Source organism: Hyaena hyaena, unplaced genomic scaffold (genome assembly GCF_003009895.1).
Source record: "Hyaena hyaena isolate Hyena2069 unplaced genomic scaffold, ASM300989v1 scaffold_1838, whole genome shotgun sequence".
In the NCBI taxonomy this organism is placed as follows: domain Eukaryota; kingdom Metazoa; phylum Chordata; class Mammalia; order Carnivora; family Hyaenidae; genus Hyaena; species Hyaena hyaena.
Window position 1 is genome coordinate 1 of NW_024082473.1, and position 16,390 is coordinate 16,390.

Genomic DNA, 16,390 nt, shown 5'->3' on the forward strand with positions numbered 1-16,390 from the left:
CAAATGGTGCTGGGAGAACTGGACAGCAACATGCAGAAGAATGAAACTAGATCATTTTCTCACACCATACACAAAAATAAACTCAAAATGGATAAAGGACCTGAATGTGAGACAGGAAACCATCAAAACCGAAGAGGAGAAAGCCGGAAGCAACCTCCTTGACCTCCACCGCAGCAATTTCTTACTTGACACAATTAAAGGCAAGGGAATCAAGAGCAAAAATGAACTACTGGGACCTCATCAAGATAAAAAGCTTCGGCAAAGGAAACAATCCATTAAACTAATAGGTAACCAACGGAATGGGAAAAGATAGTTGCAAATGACATATCAGATAAAGGGCTCTTATCCACTATCTATAAGGAACTCATCAAACTCGAAACCTGAAAAACAAATAATCCAGTGAAGACATGGGCAGAAGACATGAAGAGACACTTCTTCAAAGAGGACATCCAGATGGCCAACAGACACATGAAACAATGCTCAGTGTCCCTCATCATCATGGAAATGCAGATCAAAACCACACAGATACCACCTCATGCTCGTCAGAACGGCCAAAATGAATGAATCAGGAGACTATAGATGCTGGTGAGGATGTGGAGAAATGGGCATACTCCTACACTGCTGGTGGGAATGTAAGCTGGTGCAACCCCTCTGGAAAACAGTGTGGAGGTTCCTCAAAAAATTAACAGTTCTGCCCTATGACCCAGCAATAGCACTGTTAGGAATTTACCCAAGTGATACAGGAGTGCTGATGCATAGGGGCACGTGGACCCCAATGTTCATCGCAGCACTCTCAACAATAGCCAAAACATGGAAAGAGCCTAAGTGTCCATCAACTGATGAATTGATCAAGAAGATGTGGTGTATCTATAAATGGAATACTACATGGTAATGAGAAAGAATGAAATCTGGTCATGTGTAGCAACATGGATGGAAGTAGAGGGTGTTATGCTGAGAGAAGTAAGTCAGGTAGAGAAGGACAAATACCATATGTTTGCACATATAGGTGGATTAGGAGGAAGTTAATGGAGGATGATGTGGGAGAAGAAGGGGAAAAACAGTTGGGGGGATGGAGGGAGGCAAACCATGAGAGACTCTTGAATGCTGAGAACAAACAGGTCTGAGTGGGGTGGGAGAGAGGGGAAAGGGGGTGATGGGCATGGAGGAGGGCAGTTGTTGGGATGAGCACTGGGTGTTATATGGAAACCAACTTGACAATAAACTATTTAAGGAAAAAAAATAAAGTAAAAAGCAAGCAAGAAATGAATCAAGTGGCTGAAATATTTGCAACAGTATTGTGTCTACTGCTGTATTTTATCCTATTATATTACAAAATATATTATTGATGGAATATTTAAAGAATTATCACAATTACCAACTGGTAGATACTATTGGCAAGTAATGGCTGACTCACAAATATCAAATATGGAGGCTAATTTACATTACAAACTACCAAATTCTACTTTGCAATAGAAAAACACAGGTCCACCATTTTCTGAAATAGTAATCCTGGACATCACACTCAGTATTATCAAACAAAGACTTGAAGTTAAATATTGTGAGTATAATCCTTTGGGCACTCAAGTTAGATTGGGTGACTTAAAAAATTTTTAAATAAAAACTGTCATTATTGGAGATACTAATTAAAGAACTTTTAGGAGAATATTTAGAGATCTGGGAACAGAAAACTATATTTATGGCAGTATCCTACCTCTTCTACCAATGTCTGTTGGAAAATTGCACGAATGGAGAGACAACACTGATGGAAATTCTTTATTAGTTGAGGGTGGATAGATCCACTTAGCTGTGCCACCTCTTCATGGGTAGGAGTAATAAAGATCCCTTGCACAGTTTCTAAGGCAACATAGTGGAACAGTGTGTTCTCAGGACCAGATGTTAATCTTGAAAAGAAGAAAAAAGATATTTAAGTAAACTTAAAAATATTCTTTCATTATGAATGTTTGTAGACTTGTAAGCTTTTATCTACAATATAATATTAGGAGTGTAATTAAGGCAGGGAAACTAGTCCCATTTCTTCCCTAGCTAAAGTACAAGGTAGGATTATTATCAATTCCTTAATGGAGGCAAATACTACATGACAACTTAATTGTTCCTTTGCTAAACAACACAGATTGGCTAAACCCTTCTTTTTCCATGGCTGGTAACAAATAAGTCAGCCACTGTCTGGCCCAGATAGCTACACGTCATAAATAAGGTATGAGTCTAGAGTGGACCATATACAAGAACACCTTCCAACGAAATGAACACATTTAATTTAGTAGCATATAACAGTCAGACTGATGATCCTGAAGAAAGATAAAATTATTATTATTGACTGTAAAGCGGGGTTAATAATCTAGAATACTATGGCAATTAATGGTAGTATTCTACTACTCATCATCACAGTCTTCCTTCCCTTCCATGTTCTCTTACTATTTTCATTTCTCCATTCTTCGTCTAAATCTTTCTTCCCCTATTTCTATTTCAGACAGGCCAGTAGAATCTACAAATATGTATTTCTACCAGTGGTAAGAAGAGCTAAAGAATAACAGTGACAGCAACAACAAAATACTAATAGTTATCACATACTATACTGAATGTCCTCTCTGTGCCAGAGAGGGAGGGATGGTGTTTTAAAATACCTTAGTCTTAATTCTCATAATGGCCTTGTGAGATATTAAAGAGTATTACTCCCCTCATTTTAACCATGGGGAAACCAGTGTTCAGAGATCTCAGATTACCTTGCTTGAGGTCACACAGCTAAGTGGTTAAGCTAAGCTAACTCTGAAGCTTACTCCACTATACCTTGTTTTTTCCTTTCCACTGATGACTTCTGATTGGCAACCTTTAAACATAGAGACAGCATTTCTCCATTTGCATCTCAAACACTCAAGCTGCCCCCCCAGTTTATTTTTTTTCCAGCCATAAGCACAGAAACAGAGAAAAGGCATATTTTAGCTCTTAGCCTAGATAATGTCTTTGATCATCCATGCTAGTTAAATTCCTGTTAAACTGTTAATTAGGCAGCATGATCAGAATAATTTCTCCTTCTTATTAGTGATTTATGGCCTTGGTTCTCTTTTCAGACCAGGGATAGACAGGGAAGGAGATCATCTGCAAATTTTTCTCATAGTTTACTAGAAGGTGGCTGGCTCATTAACAACTCAACTGGTGGCTGATACTTTTCGATTAATAACTCAAATAGTCAAGAAGAAAGGAGTTATGATTATTCAAAAAGGAAAAAAATTAAAACATATATTTTAGTTTAGAGGTCTTCAAAATTAAGAAAAATACAGAAGAGAAACAATTCCTTAAAAAGAGCAATTAATAAGATTCCTTTTTTTTAGGTTTTAGAATCTTTATTTTTTAGTGATTATTTATTTTTGAGAGAGAGAGCATGAGCATGAGTGGGGTGGGGGTGGGGCAGGCACAGAGAGAGGGAGACACAGAATCTGAAGCAGGCTGTAGGCTCTGAGCTGTCAGTACAGAGCCCGATGTGGGGCTTGAACTCACAAACTGTGAGACCATGACCTGAGCCGAAGTTGGACGTTTAACTGACTGAGCCACCCAGGTGCCCCAAAGATTCCTTTTTAGGGAGGTTTACAATTAATATTTTTGTTGTCTTTTTTAACGTTCTCTCAAAAAAAAATTAAAACCCACAACACAGTGAGTAAATTTAGCTCTTGAAAATCATAAAGTCACTCAGAGTATATTAACTCAGTATATACACTGCAAGTTTAAAAATCATCAAACAATTACCCAATGTGAAGACAAGATATTTGTGAAAGCACAGATTAAGTCAGATTTATTATTGGAAAAGGTCACTGCTGCAGCAGAAAATGGATTCATGGTAGGCTGGGAGTTGAAAGACTGTTGCAGTAAAGCTGGGTAAGACAATGGGAGCCTGATCTACAGTAGGAACAACAGGGGCTGAATGGATTACATAATTATTAGAATGTAGAATAGCTAGGACTCAGTTACTAAATGAACTGTTTTGTGTATGTTATTTTTAATATGTTATACATTTTTATTTTGTAAAAGTATGCACATACAAATTAGGATAATCTATACTGTTTATGTCACACCTTTAAATTAACTACATAGTATGAACATCTTTCATGTCAATAAAGAAAATAAATATGCATCTGTAGCATCTTTTTAAAAATTTAAAAAAAATCTTTATTTATTTTGAGAGAGATACAGAATGAGAGTGAAAGCACATGAGTGGGAGAGGAGCAGGGGCAGAGGGAGAGAGAGAGAGAATACCAAGCAGGCTCCATCCTCAGCACGGAGCCCCAGGCAGGGCTTGATCTCATGACCTTGAGATCATGACCTCAGCCAATAGCAAGAAACAGATGCTTAACCCAGTAAGTCACCCAGGCACCTCTATAACATATTTTTAAATAGAGAGCCTATGATTTACATCACATATGAATTTATGTTTAAGCCTGAACTGAACTTGGAAAACATTTCCTTTTACTAGAGATAAGGCCAAAATAACACACACATTTAAAAAATAAGATGTGGAGGTAACAAAATTTCAGAGTGGTAGTTGTTAAATGGAAGACGACGGTTTGGGAAAGTATTTCATAGCTCACAAAAGGTTTGATGTAGATTTGTTTAAAAAACATTTTTAACTATTAAAAACTTAATCATGGTTTTTGAAGACATTAAATACCAAATTTAACACATTAGATTCCCACTGCATTATTTTATGCAGACAAGTTGCCATTTTTTTTCTAATGTCAGGGAAAAAAAGCTATTTCTGACAACTCTATGACATATATATATACGAACTTATAAAATGTTTTGGAGTGCCTGGACGGCTCAGTTGATTAAGTGTCTGACTTTGATTTCAGCTCAGGTCATTATCTCACGGTTTGTGAGTTTGAGACCTGCGTCCAGCTCTATGCTGATGGTGTGGGATCTCTGCTTGGGATTCTCCCTCCTTCCCTCCCCCCTCCTCCCTCCCTCCCTCCCTCCCTCTTCTGGTTCGCAGTCCTCCATGCTCACAAAGAGAACAGCTCTGAGNTTCCTTCCTTCCTTCCTTCCTTCCTTCCTTCCTTCCTCTCTCTCTTTCTCAAAGATAAATAAACATAAAAAATAAACATTCATAACCTCTAAAAAAATGTTTCATGGTTAAGAAAGTAATAGTGCCGAACTTTTTGTGTGTGATTTGTACTTCTGTGTCTGCTTGTTCAAATAAAAGTGTGCAATTGAGTTGTTATACTAACTGATCCCACACATGATATCATAATTAAACATCAGGCAGAGCTCAGAAAGACCTGTTCGTCACCACATAATAGATGCACAAGAAGTGAACATGTAACATTTTATATTTTAATAATTATAGAGTTTAATAATTATAGACATTTTATATTTTAATAAAATCTTACAGGTATGCTCCTTTCACTCAGTTCCTTTTACTTCAAAATTCCCTACTTAAGTTTGAGGTTTCATCTCTTTCCTAAAATTGGTGTGATAGGCTCAGTTCCTGCCCTTGGACTCTGAGGGAGATGCAGTGAGGAAGTTTACTAGGGAGAACTCTGGGGAACAACACCTATGGGGGGAAGTGAGAAAGAAGCAGGACTGACCAGAGGGAGAAGCTGAACCACACTGCAGTTGAAACAAGATCTCAGCAGATATGACTTGGAACTCTGAGGCTTGGATGGCCTTTTAGAGTTGTCTTAAATTTAGGCCAAGTCATTGTATTCAGCTTATCTATTAGTTGTTAGATGTGGGCTATTCCCAGGAAGAATTTGTCATCGTGGCTGAATTAATAAACTTTGAAGCAGAGCAAGGCCAGGGAGGGACTCAGCTGTGAGCAGTTAGCAGCCATTATCCCCAAACACTGGGAAGGAGTACCCTGGGCTACGGAGTATCTATGCAGCAGACCACAGCATCCACCAGAGTCTAAAAACAGTAGATCCTATAATTTAAAAATTAGACATACAAAAGGGAGGTTATCTGTGGGTAGGAGATAAAGGGGGACTTTCACATTTTGATACACTACTCTGTTTTTTTTTATCTCTTGTAATAGAAGTACAGGTTCCCTTTTGTATAATGAAAAACATTAGTGAATTAGCATAGACATTTCCTTTAATATGTAAGAAATATCATAATTACATTTTTGAATTAAATCTCTATATGTTATGGATTCATACTTTCTTTTTGTAAAATTTCCTCAGACATGATGTTCAAAAAAAAAAAAAGAATTATTATAAGGAAGTTTCTTACTTCATTGTATTATATATTTCCAGTTCTTTTTCTGAAAAGTCCTTTTTCAAGTTCCCCAAATGAAATGGATTTGGTAGAGCAGACTTCTTTTTGGTGACCTGAAAAATGCAGTTAGGTAGATCAGTTTGTATCTAAGAATGGAATCAAACAGCAAAAATAGTATGAAAACTGAAAATCCTTCTAAGAGAATTATTTGCTATTTTGCAATGCTTCCTTTAACTATGTTTGATGTTAACTTTTATATCTTCTGGCTTATTCTTTGCTAACAGAGACCTCAGGCCATGTCATAGAAGGACATGATAGTTCTTCTGAAAATCTACCAGAGCCGTTATCAAGTTTTGTTATACTTTTTTTTCCAATTTTTTTCTTTTCTTTATCTTAGAGAAAAAGGGAGTATGAGAGGGAAAGAGGGGCAGAAGGAGAAAGAGAGAAAAATCTCAAGAAGTCTCCAAGCTCAGTATGGAGCCCAATGTGGGGCTTGATCCCACAACCCTGGGGTCATGACGTGTACCAAAACCAAGAGTCAGACACTTAACCAAATGAGCCACCCACGTGCCACAAATTTGTTTACATTTTATATGTAAATGTACTTGTCTTCCTCTCTAGACTCTGCACTCCACAACAGGGGCTGTGTCTTATCCAACTTCGTATCTTCTCTGTGTAGCATGGCCCTTAGCACATAATAGGTGTTCAAATTTGTTGAATGGCTCAATCGTAGAGATTATTTAATATCTCTTCAGAGTTATTCATGGCTCCTTAAATCTATTACTTCTTAAACTATGTTTCCTACCAATTTCACCAACTGGGATAATGAATATAGAGTATGAATGCGAGTACTTTCTAAATATATCCACTTAAGACACCAAGACACACTGTTTGGAATTAGAAGATGGAATCAATGGCTATTTATGCCATGACACTCAGACTCTCACATTTTATTTGTGCCCCTTCTCAGATTCCACATTCTTCATGCCCTGCCTGACATCACCTCCATCAATCCAAATGACAAGTTTCAAAAGTGTTCTGAAAGTGGAGCATCACTAGAATAGTAGAAAACCTCCCAGGGAGATAACTTTGATGATCGTTTGGATATATTATTATATCCAAAATCATGGGAAAATGATAAAAAATGAACACTCTCTGCTTTATAATCACATTTTAAACTCTTGACACAGAGATCAGACCCTTATAGATGCAAATAAAAACAAAACAAAACAAAAAACCTATAAAAACCTATAGAGTAACATGTATACACACAAATACTTACGTAAATATTCTTTTAAGTTTCTGATTCTCTTTTTGTTTCTGTTGAATATTTTATTGGTTATTTAGTCAGATCAGCCTTCTAATCACCCCCCCCACCCCCCCACAGCTAGGATGTTCTCTGTTAACATTGTGAATACAGAAGAAAGATGAACAGGGAAAGCAGGATTAAAGAATTTCCCTACTTGTAAGTAACGTCAAGCAGCTGTCCTGGATGCTACTATTTTATTACTTAATATTCTTTTTTTGGTTCTAAGTCACTGATCTGCTAACAATAACCAAAACAACCACTAGATCAAATGAAGAATTATTTGCCATTAAAATTTTCTTGCAATCATAAGAACTTGAAAGACAGCTTAGCTTCCAAATGTACTCAGGTGAACACATACCTTAAGCAAGGCCCCACTTTCTTCTGAACCATCAGAGCCCTGAGATTCTCTTTGTTGTTTCTGTACTGCATCTGGTGTAGTGTGGGGGCTCAGGCCAACACCTTCTCCACCTTCACAACCATTGTCTGATCCTCCACTGCTTCGGGAAGGACTGGGCTTACGTGTCTTTAAGGAATAGTCACCAAAAAGAATTCTTCTGCATGTTGGAGAGGTTGCTACTTTGGAAGTACCTGGTAGCCTACTGAGGATAGGTGAGGTTGTCAAACTATCTAATTTTTCATGTGATCCAGTAAGGAACCAGTCAGCACAGGACAAACAGGGGCTTGGAGAAGATGTTAGTTGTTCATTTATGCGACAATCTATTCCTTCCAATTGGTGAAGAGTTGTTTTGACCTGATCCACATATAAACAGTCTGGTCCAGGATTCCCAATAGCTTTAGATGCACAGCCTCCAGCTTCTAATAGTACACATAACATATAATGCTTCTAAAAGAGAAAAATATTAATAGAGGTTTAGCTACATGAAAATGATTCTGTGGAATGTGAAAATATAAATTAATAAATACTAAAAACATGGTGTAATCATATGACTATTAAAAATTCCCTCCATTTCTTAGGTATTCTCAATGCTTCTTGATCATCCTTGAAAACGAATCTCATATTGCCTCTTCCTGGTATACCATCAAACACTACTTTCTGATACATGGAATTCCCTAAGGTGGCTTTCAAAGAGCCACAGTGATAGGAAGTCCTTTCATCTACAATCACATGTTTTTTCTGATTCTATATTCTTTTTATGTTTCTATATCCTAAGACAAACCAGAGGATAAAACCGCTACAGAAATGAGAACAAAAGATCTTAAGAACCTGATAAAAACTTATTATAGGCTTCATTAATATTTCTCCACAAGTATTAAATGGATATAAAAGAAAAGGAATAAGGGACATATAACATTTTCTTGAATACTGATATCTAACATGCTCATAATTTTAAATTACCATGTTTGGGTATTTATTTAGATAGTAAATGGTCAAAAAAAAAACCCCACAACACACACACACACACACACACACACACACACACACAGAAAACAAAGTAAACTTACCAAGCCAACAATTAGCAAAAAATATCTTCCTTCAGGTTCCTGAAAGACTTCAGTGTTTGAGTCTGTAGAAGGTTGGAGGTGATGTCGGGGAAACACTTCTCTCCATATAACCAACTGACCGATTCTTTGTTTTGCTGCTAATGGCAGTAGGCAGTAGTGGCGACAGTATACGGCAATATCAATAAGGTCATCCTTAGGTAAATGACTGCAGATCAAATAACCCTTGAATTTGACCACAAAGAACAAAAGTCAACTATGCCATAATATATTTCTAAGAGTTTTATAGGTACTTCAGTTAGCTTAAAATATTCCAGTTTCAAACAGAATAAAGACATAGCAAAAATAAATGGTCTTTTCCTGAGGTCAGTTAGAGAGCAAATATTTGTGATAAGTTAAGTCTACAACAGACTTTAGCACAAAGCAAGATGATCTGAGTAGTATAAGCCTGAGTGTTTGGCAAAGTTAGAAAAGAACTGAATTCTGAGGATGGGAAGTGGAAAAGAGAAGTTATGGTGAGGACAGACTTTTCACTCTGTACCACTCTGTACTGTTTGATTCTTTTTTAGATATGTTTTAAATTGTGTTTAAAAATCTTGAAGTACCAAAACTTCAAAATGAACTTAAATTCATTTGATGCTTAGTTTGCTTTGCATGGAAGTTAACAAAATGTCAGAAGATTTGCTAAAAAGATACATGGTTATGTCTGGGGATGAGAAAAAAAAGTACACTGCTGCAAAAAGAAATCAAGAAAGTGTTGCTCTTCTCTCATCTGAACTTGGTTCCTCGAGTACTGTTTCTCCTTTATACATCTGCAAATGCTTGAGAATGTAATAAAATCAGAAATATTTATTGTATTTATAAATATGTAGGTACTGGTTCTTTTTAAGACCTTAATTTTATGGTAACTATATTCAAAGGAAAAGAGATAAATGTATTTTTCATGTTTGTAGAAGTTTAAGAAAATTTACTTTAGGTCTGTTCATATAGCAGTTGGACATTTATAAAAATTTCAACTTTCAACTTACCTTGTAAAATAGTGAAGATCCTAAAATTGTATACAGCCGCCTCATGTCATAGTAGTCCTCAGACTGGAGGAGCAAAACCACAGTGGATTTATAGTCTTTGTTTTCTTTGATTAAAAAAATCCTAGTTAAGCTCTAATGACTAAAAATGGCAACTATATTCTTTAGTAACTGAACTTTTCTTAGTGCCTTCTTTAGAAATGAATATGCTAGGGTATTAAGGTGAAAGGTAATGTGCATATATTTTTGACCGAAAACAATCTTATTTTTTCTTATAAGATATTGTTTTTTAGGGACATTTAGAAGGATAGAACATAAGTGGGGCACCTGGGTGGCTCAGTCGGTTAAGCATCCAGCTATTGATTGCAGCTCAGATCATGATCTCATGGTCTATGGATTTGAGCCCCATGTCAGGCTCTGTGCCGACAGCTCAGAACCTGAAGCCTACTTCGGATTCTGTGTCTCCCTCTTTCTCTGCTCTCTCTCTTCTCAAAAATAAATAAACATTAAAATAAATAAATAAATAAAAATTAAAATAATAAATATGAGTTTTTTTTAAGGCAAGCAAAATAGAAACGTTTTATTCATGTCCAATGCTACCTATTTCAAGATTACATACCCATTGAAAAATATTTAGAATAATGGCTGATTTACAATATATGAAATCAACATTACACCTAAAAGCCACTGGTTTTCTTACCAGTTCTGCAAAATCTGCAGACTCCAAGTCACTTAATGCTGTGTCTAGTTCCATCTAGGTGGGAAAAAAAAAATAACCATTTAACTCACTTATTGTTTAGTAATGGCCTCGTAAAAGTGCTTAATAATTTCTTGAATAATTGAGTAAGTATCTTTCTCCTTTGTGATATTTAAGAAATGTTCAAAAATAGAACATGTTGTTTTAAGCTTTGCAATTACAGGGAAAAACATTATTCAACATATTGTCATTTTCCAATTAAATCTTATTACAAAATGAGCTTCACTCTGTGTTCAATGCAAAATAACTTATGAGGTTAAAAAACTGCTTTCTAGTTCCTAGTTAGAAAATTTCTGAACCTATTAAAATTCTTACAGGAAAATAATCTCAACGTACCCAATCTATTTTGAGGGTTTTACCCTCTTCTATTGCTGCATATTTCTCAACAGATCCCTGGAAAATAAACATTCTTCCCTGTTTCTTTCCTATGCTCTATATAAAAGGACTTTTAATCTTTATTTATGGATTAAAACATGAAGACAAGTGTTCCCCTGGAACCTGGCACAGTTTAGCTTCCCTACAGAGTTATTAGAAAAATCTTACTTAGGATTTAGCTTTTGTTTCTATGGAAATTGCCCAAACTCTTTTATGTGTTTGTTCTTCCATAAAACATTCAGAATTTAAGAACAGAATAAATTTAATCTGTGGTTTAATCTATAATGCTTATATATAAATTGAAAACTATTGGCAATTAAAGCTCATAGCATATACGCAATTTGTGGTAAAGAATCCTTTTTTTTTTCTTTTCCTTTTTCTTTTTAAAGGCCAAGGCACTCTCTGCAGGACTATTTCACAAACTGTGTCTTACTGAGATGACAAAAGCTTTGGAAACATTAGTCATGCCTTTCAATGCTTTTCAGTCACTATGACTTATTACTCATTTGTGACCTGCATTTTTCTGTATCTAGCAAATATTTCATGTACTCCTTTTTGTGACTGTAGTTTCTCTTGTAAAAACTAATGGACAAAAAGAAAAATACCCGCTTGTGAATTTTGATCTCACAAATATTAATGTTTATAGGCTGCTATTCCTGCTACTGCACTCTGCAGGCTAATGTACAAGGTTACTGTAATTGTTTCTTCATATTCCTTAAGAGAATAGGCAAAGTATCTGTTCTCTTAATTATTCCATTGTACCTTAAGGAAAATGACATTAAAAAAAGAACATGTGACAAATTAACAAAAGCAAGTCACACCATATAATTACGATTTCTGAGAAGTATTACAAATTTAGAAAACGCTTAAGTGTTTAAGTTAGATAAGAGAGCTAATTTCTGTTTAGAAAGAAATATTTGTCTTTCTAAGTTCACTATACTGGATCACCTACTTCATCAGTCAATGGCTTCAACTCTTACCCACAATCCTGAAAATAACAAAAAGGTTAAAAAAAAGAGAGAAGATGAAAAATTACAAGGCAACTGGTTCTGATTTTTATTCATGACACCCAGGATTACCTTGATTTCCTGTGGAAGTATGAGCCACCGAACTCCGGGGAGGCTGTCTAAAAGCATTGAACTGGAAGCATCATATTGTTGTGCATTCAAACTGGCACTGGAAGGTAGTTTAGCAGGCTGGAGTGCTCTTTGAAAGAACAAGCTGAAAAAATGATCCAAACGAGGAACATTCTCAACCTGGCAAAAGGCACTGAAGAAACAACAGCTGTAAGTCAGAAAAACATATGGAAATGGTGGTCGTCTTTTGTATGTTCCTAAGAGACTGGATCTTTCCTAAATACATAGGCTCTCTTCCTTCCTCCTTTCCCTTATGAAGAATTACTGCTATAATGTTATTGCACCGAAAACCTACTTTCAAATGCACTGAGTAGATGGTATTATGGAAGAACTACAGGGTTAACACAAGCAGTAAATCTACAATAGCATAGGCTTAAGTACCCTTTTTGTAAAAATAAGTAAGTTGCTTTTACCTTATCTCTTAATTATTAAACCTCTCAATATCTTTCAGGCAAGATGAAAAAATAAAGAGATCTTGAGCTTTGTAATAGAACATATCTGGCTTTGAATCTTATAATTGCTTTTACCAGGGAAAGTTCTTTGAACTTTTGTTTCCAACTCTAAAAATGGGGATAATACAATATGACTTGCATGCAAAGTTGCTAGTACAAAGTAAGTATTTATTATACTTATTACTTACTGAACACAGTAAACACATAATTAGTCTAAGTTATTTCTCCCCTCTTCACTAATGTAGGCAACACTACTGAAGAACTCAAAAGAGAGCAGAGGGAGAAAGAGACAGACTAAACACTTGGCTTTAGTTATGTAAAAATAATAAGAGCATTGCCTACAACCATTCACTGGAATAGCCTGCTTGATAACACAATAACTAGTACATGTACCATTAATACATCAGAATAATATTCATGGATTCATTCAACAAACTGCTTCAGTGCCAGCTATGTTCCAGGCACTATTCTCATTGCTGGAGGTACAGCAGTAAAATTATCAAGACAAAAGACAAGGTCTCTGCTCCCATGGAGTTCGTGTTCTAGTGGATAAAGACAACTAATGAACAATGAGTAAACACATGAACTTGTACAAAGCACTATACAGAGAATAAGATCATGTGAATGGGTGATGTGACTGATTGGTTACTTTAGATCAAAAGTTGGGAAAGAATCTTTGAGAATGGGCATTTAGCTGAGACCCAAGATCAAGAAGATCTGGTGAGAGAAAAGAGTGCAAAAGTCCTAGGGTGGAAAAAAGTGTGACCAGGGTGTCCACAGAACAGCACAGAGGAATAAATGTGATTTGAGATCTGAAATCAGAAAGGTATGTAGGAGCCAGATTATAATATAAAACTACTTTAACTGCATTTGGAAACTTATTAAAGTTGCAAGAATGGAGGCAATGAAAATTTATTAAAGTGGCAAGAATGGAGATTGTTGTAGTAGTGAGAGATGGTTGTAGCTGGACAAGGTGATAGTGAAGATGGAGAAGTGAATGGATTTGAGATATGTTTCGGAGACAGACTGTTTAGAGCTTGCTGATAGTTTGGCTGAGATTAGTAAGGGAAATATATCTTTAATATGATCACAACACTAAACTTTTTTTTTTGAGAGAGAGCATGAGCAGGGTAAGGGTAAAGGGCGAGGAAGAGAGAGAATCTTAGCAGGCTCCACATCTAGCCCGGAGCCCAATGCAGGGCTTGATCTCATGACCATGAGATCATGACCTGAGCAGAAATCAAGAGTCAGACACTTAATCCACTGAACCATCAAGGTGCCCCTTAACTTTGTTAATATATAGTTTAGTGATTAATACATAATCACTTTTCTGTGGCTCGCAGGAACTAACCAGTTAACAACTTAAAAAAATAAATTAGGTCTTTGAACTTTTTAGTCTCTTCATAATTTTTCATAATGGGCCTTTAATATCTTTAGTAATTAGAAAAAACCTTATTAAAAATTACTGCAAAATGACTAATAACAACACCTTGGATACATACTGCTTCTTGGTCTTAAGAACTCAACGGATCTTCATATTTACTATCTTAGTTTGCCTTTCCAATTCTCACTAGAACAAGAAGAAACTAAAAATGCTGCCATTTTGGTGATATTTTCAAGTAAATGGAAGCAAAATTTCAAAACGAAATTCACAGAAATGAAGAGTCTCTCTGCTCCCAACCTAGTCCATTGGAATTTGCAGAATAGCCCCAAATGATTGTCTTAAGGTATAGAATTCATCACAGGAATTTAATCTTTATTTATCTCTGTTTTTATGAAAACATAAAGCTTCAGTTAAGGCAAAACATAGCAAGGTTTGCTCACCCAGTGTAAATTTAAGGAAGTAGTTTACAACCATATCCTTACTGTTCATTGGTTAAAAGTTTCCGTATTAGTAAAAGGTAGAAACAATGGCTGCCTGGGCTTTTGTAGTTTACACATTTGGAAAAGGCTCATTAGTAATTGGGTTTGAGAGGGATGCGTCTCCTAAGAAGCTCTTTGAGGAGAATTCTGATGGCACAATCACAGAAAATTCTTTCAGGCTGCTTTGAGAACAGTGACAACAAAGATTCATAACAGATAAAGAGAGAGATGATACCACTATGGTTTGGAAAGATATAAACTGTTTTGGATTTTTATACTGATATAATCTTAAGGCTTTGAAAGCAAAGGTATCATTTTAGCTCTCTGAAGTGCTGGGACTCAGAAAAATCCCATAAACAGAAAAATATTTTTCATCCATAATTTTATGTATTCAAATGTTGAAGTTACCCCAAATTGCCTCCTTCAGATCAAGAAAGATGCATCATATTTTACTGTAATGTTAAAAAAGTAAGAAGCAGGAAAACAGGCATAACAATAGCCTACATATATTCTAAAAGGGAATATATATATTGTATTCATATTGAATAGGAAATATGTAACACATATGAAACAAAATAATACATTCTTTATTGTGTCATTTATTTATTTTAATAGTGCATTTTTTTACTAAAATTGTTTTTTAAGAAAGAACAATCAAATTTTAGGATACTAATTAGACAATGGTCTTATAATCAGAGAAAAACACAATTTAAAATCTTCTTACTCTTTTCTGTATTTGTTTTGAAGAAATGCCCTTACATTTGCTTCTTCCGTAATATGTCAAATCAGAATATAATTATGGTTTCATCACTATTTTACTTTATTTCACTAAACTAACATGAGACCAAAAAAGAAAAAGCAATGAATGGATCAAGTGAAAAAGTGCCCAGAACTATAAAATATAGCCAGTAATAAAAGATGAGAAAATTAAAGGAAAAAAGAAAAAAAAAACCCAAATAACTAACTTGCCAAGCAAGGAAAAGTATTAAATGCAAACGGTGATTTGGAATCATGTACTTAAAACTTAAGGTTCATTTTTTAGGAGCCCTGGTATCTTTTTTTTTTATATTACTTTTTATTAAGGTTTTATTTTAATTCCACTATAGTTAATATTCTGTTATATTAATTTCAGATATGCAATATAGTGATTCAACACCTCCCTACATCACCCAGTGCTTATCACAGCAAGTACACTCCTCAATCCCATTCACTTATTTTTCCCATCCTCCCACCACCTCCCCATAGATAACCAACAGTTTGTTCTCTATGGCTAAAAGTTTTTTTTTTAAATAAACAAAAAAACTTGTGATTCAATTCATACTTACCTATCTAAAGAACCATACATAAATGTTAAGGTTTGGACAACATCTTTTATCATACTCCTTAGCTGAGGGAGAGGAACTCTAAAAAGAGTAAAAACACATTTGTTCATTTATAACATAACCAAGTGATACATATCTAAATGAGGCAGAACATCGTTATATTTTATATGTAAAGAATGTGAAAAGTCTGTGTGTCAACTGTGAGTATAGCTGCATGAAATGGTTCACTGAATTAGCATTTGAAGACTCTGATATCTAGACTTGGAGTTCTACCATGGGTCAAGTAGGGATTTTTATATCACTACCTACATGGTAATTATTTATGCCTCCTTAGGGTTCAGTTTCCTCACGTATAAAATGGGGGAATAATCACTAAGCCCTTATCAGGTTCATTTTGAGGATTAAATTAATGCATATAAAGTACTGCAGTACCTGGGCCTATAGAAAAAAGTGCTAAGTTCCAACACT

At 35.4% G+C, this 16,390-nt stretch overlaps 1 protein-coding gene across 1 annotated transcript in view; it reads right to left on the reverse strand.

Annotated features, from left to right (window-relative positions):
• Positions 1–1,711: 1,711 nt before the first annotated feature.
• The window catches only part of INTU (inturned planar cell polarity protein), a gene marked incomplete at its 3' end in the record, with an annotated part of 82,348 nt that continues 67,669 nt past the window's right edge, over positions 1,712–16,390 (reverse strand). The window contains exons 7-14 of the mRNA XM_039224990.1: positions 15,926–16,003; positions 12,229–12,418; positions 10,718–10,771; positions 10,021–10,083; positions 8,996–9,217; positions 7,890–8,375; positions 6,238–6,335; positions 1,712–1,901 (exon numbers count right to left, since the gene is read on the reverse strand). Of these exons, the coding sequence (XP_039080921.1) occupies positions 1,712–1,901; positions 6,238–6,335; positions 7,890–8,375; positions 8,996–9,217; positions 10,021–10,083; positions 10,718–10,771; positions 12,229–12,418; positions 15,926–16,003 (1,381 nt within the window). The remainder of the gene's footprint in view (positions 1,902–6,237; positions 6,336–7,889; positions 8,376–8,995; positions 9,218–10,020; positions 10,084–10,717; positions 10,772–12,228; positions 12,419–15,925; positions 16,004–16,390) is intronic.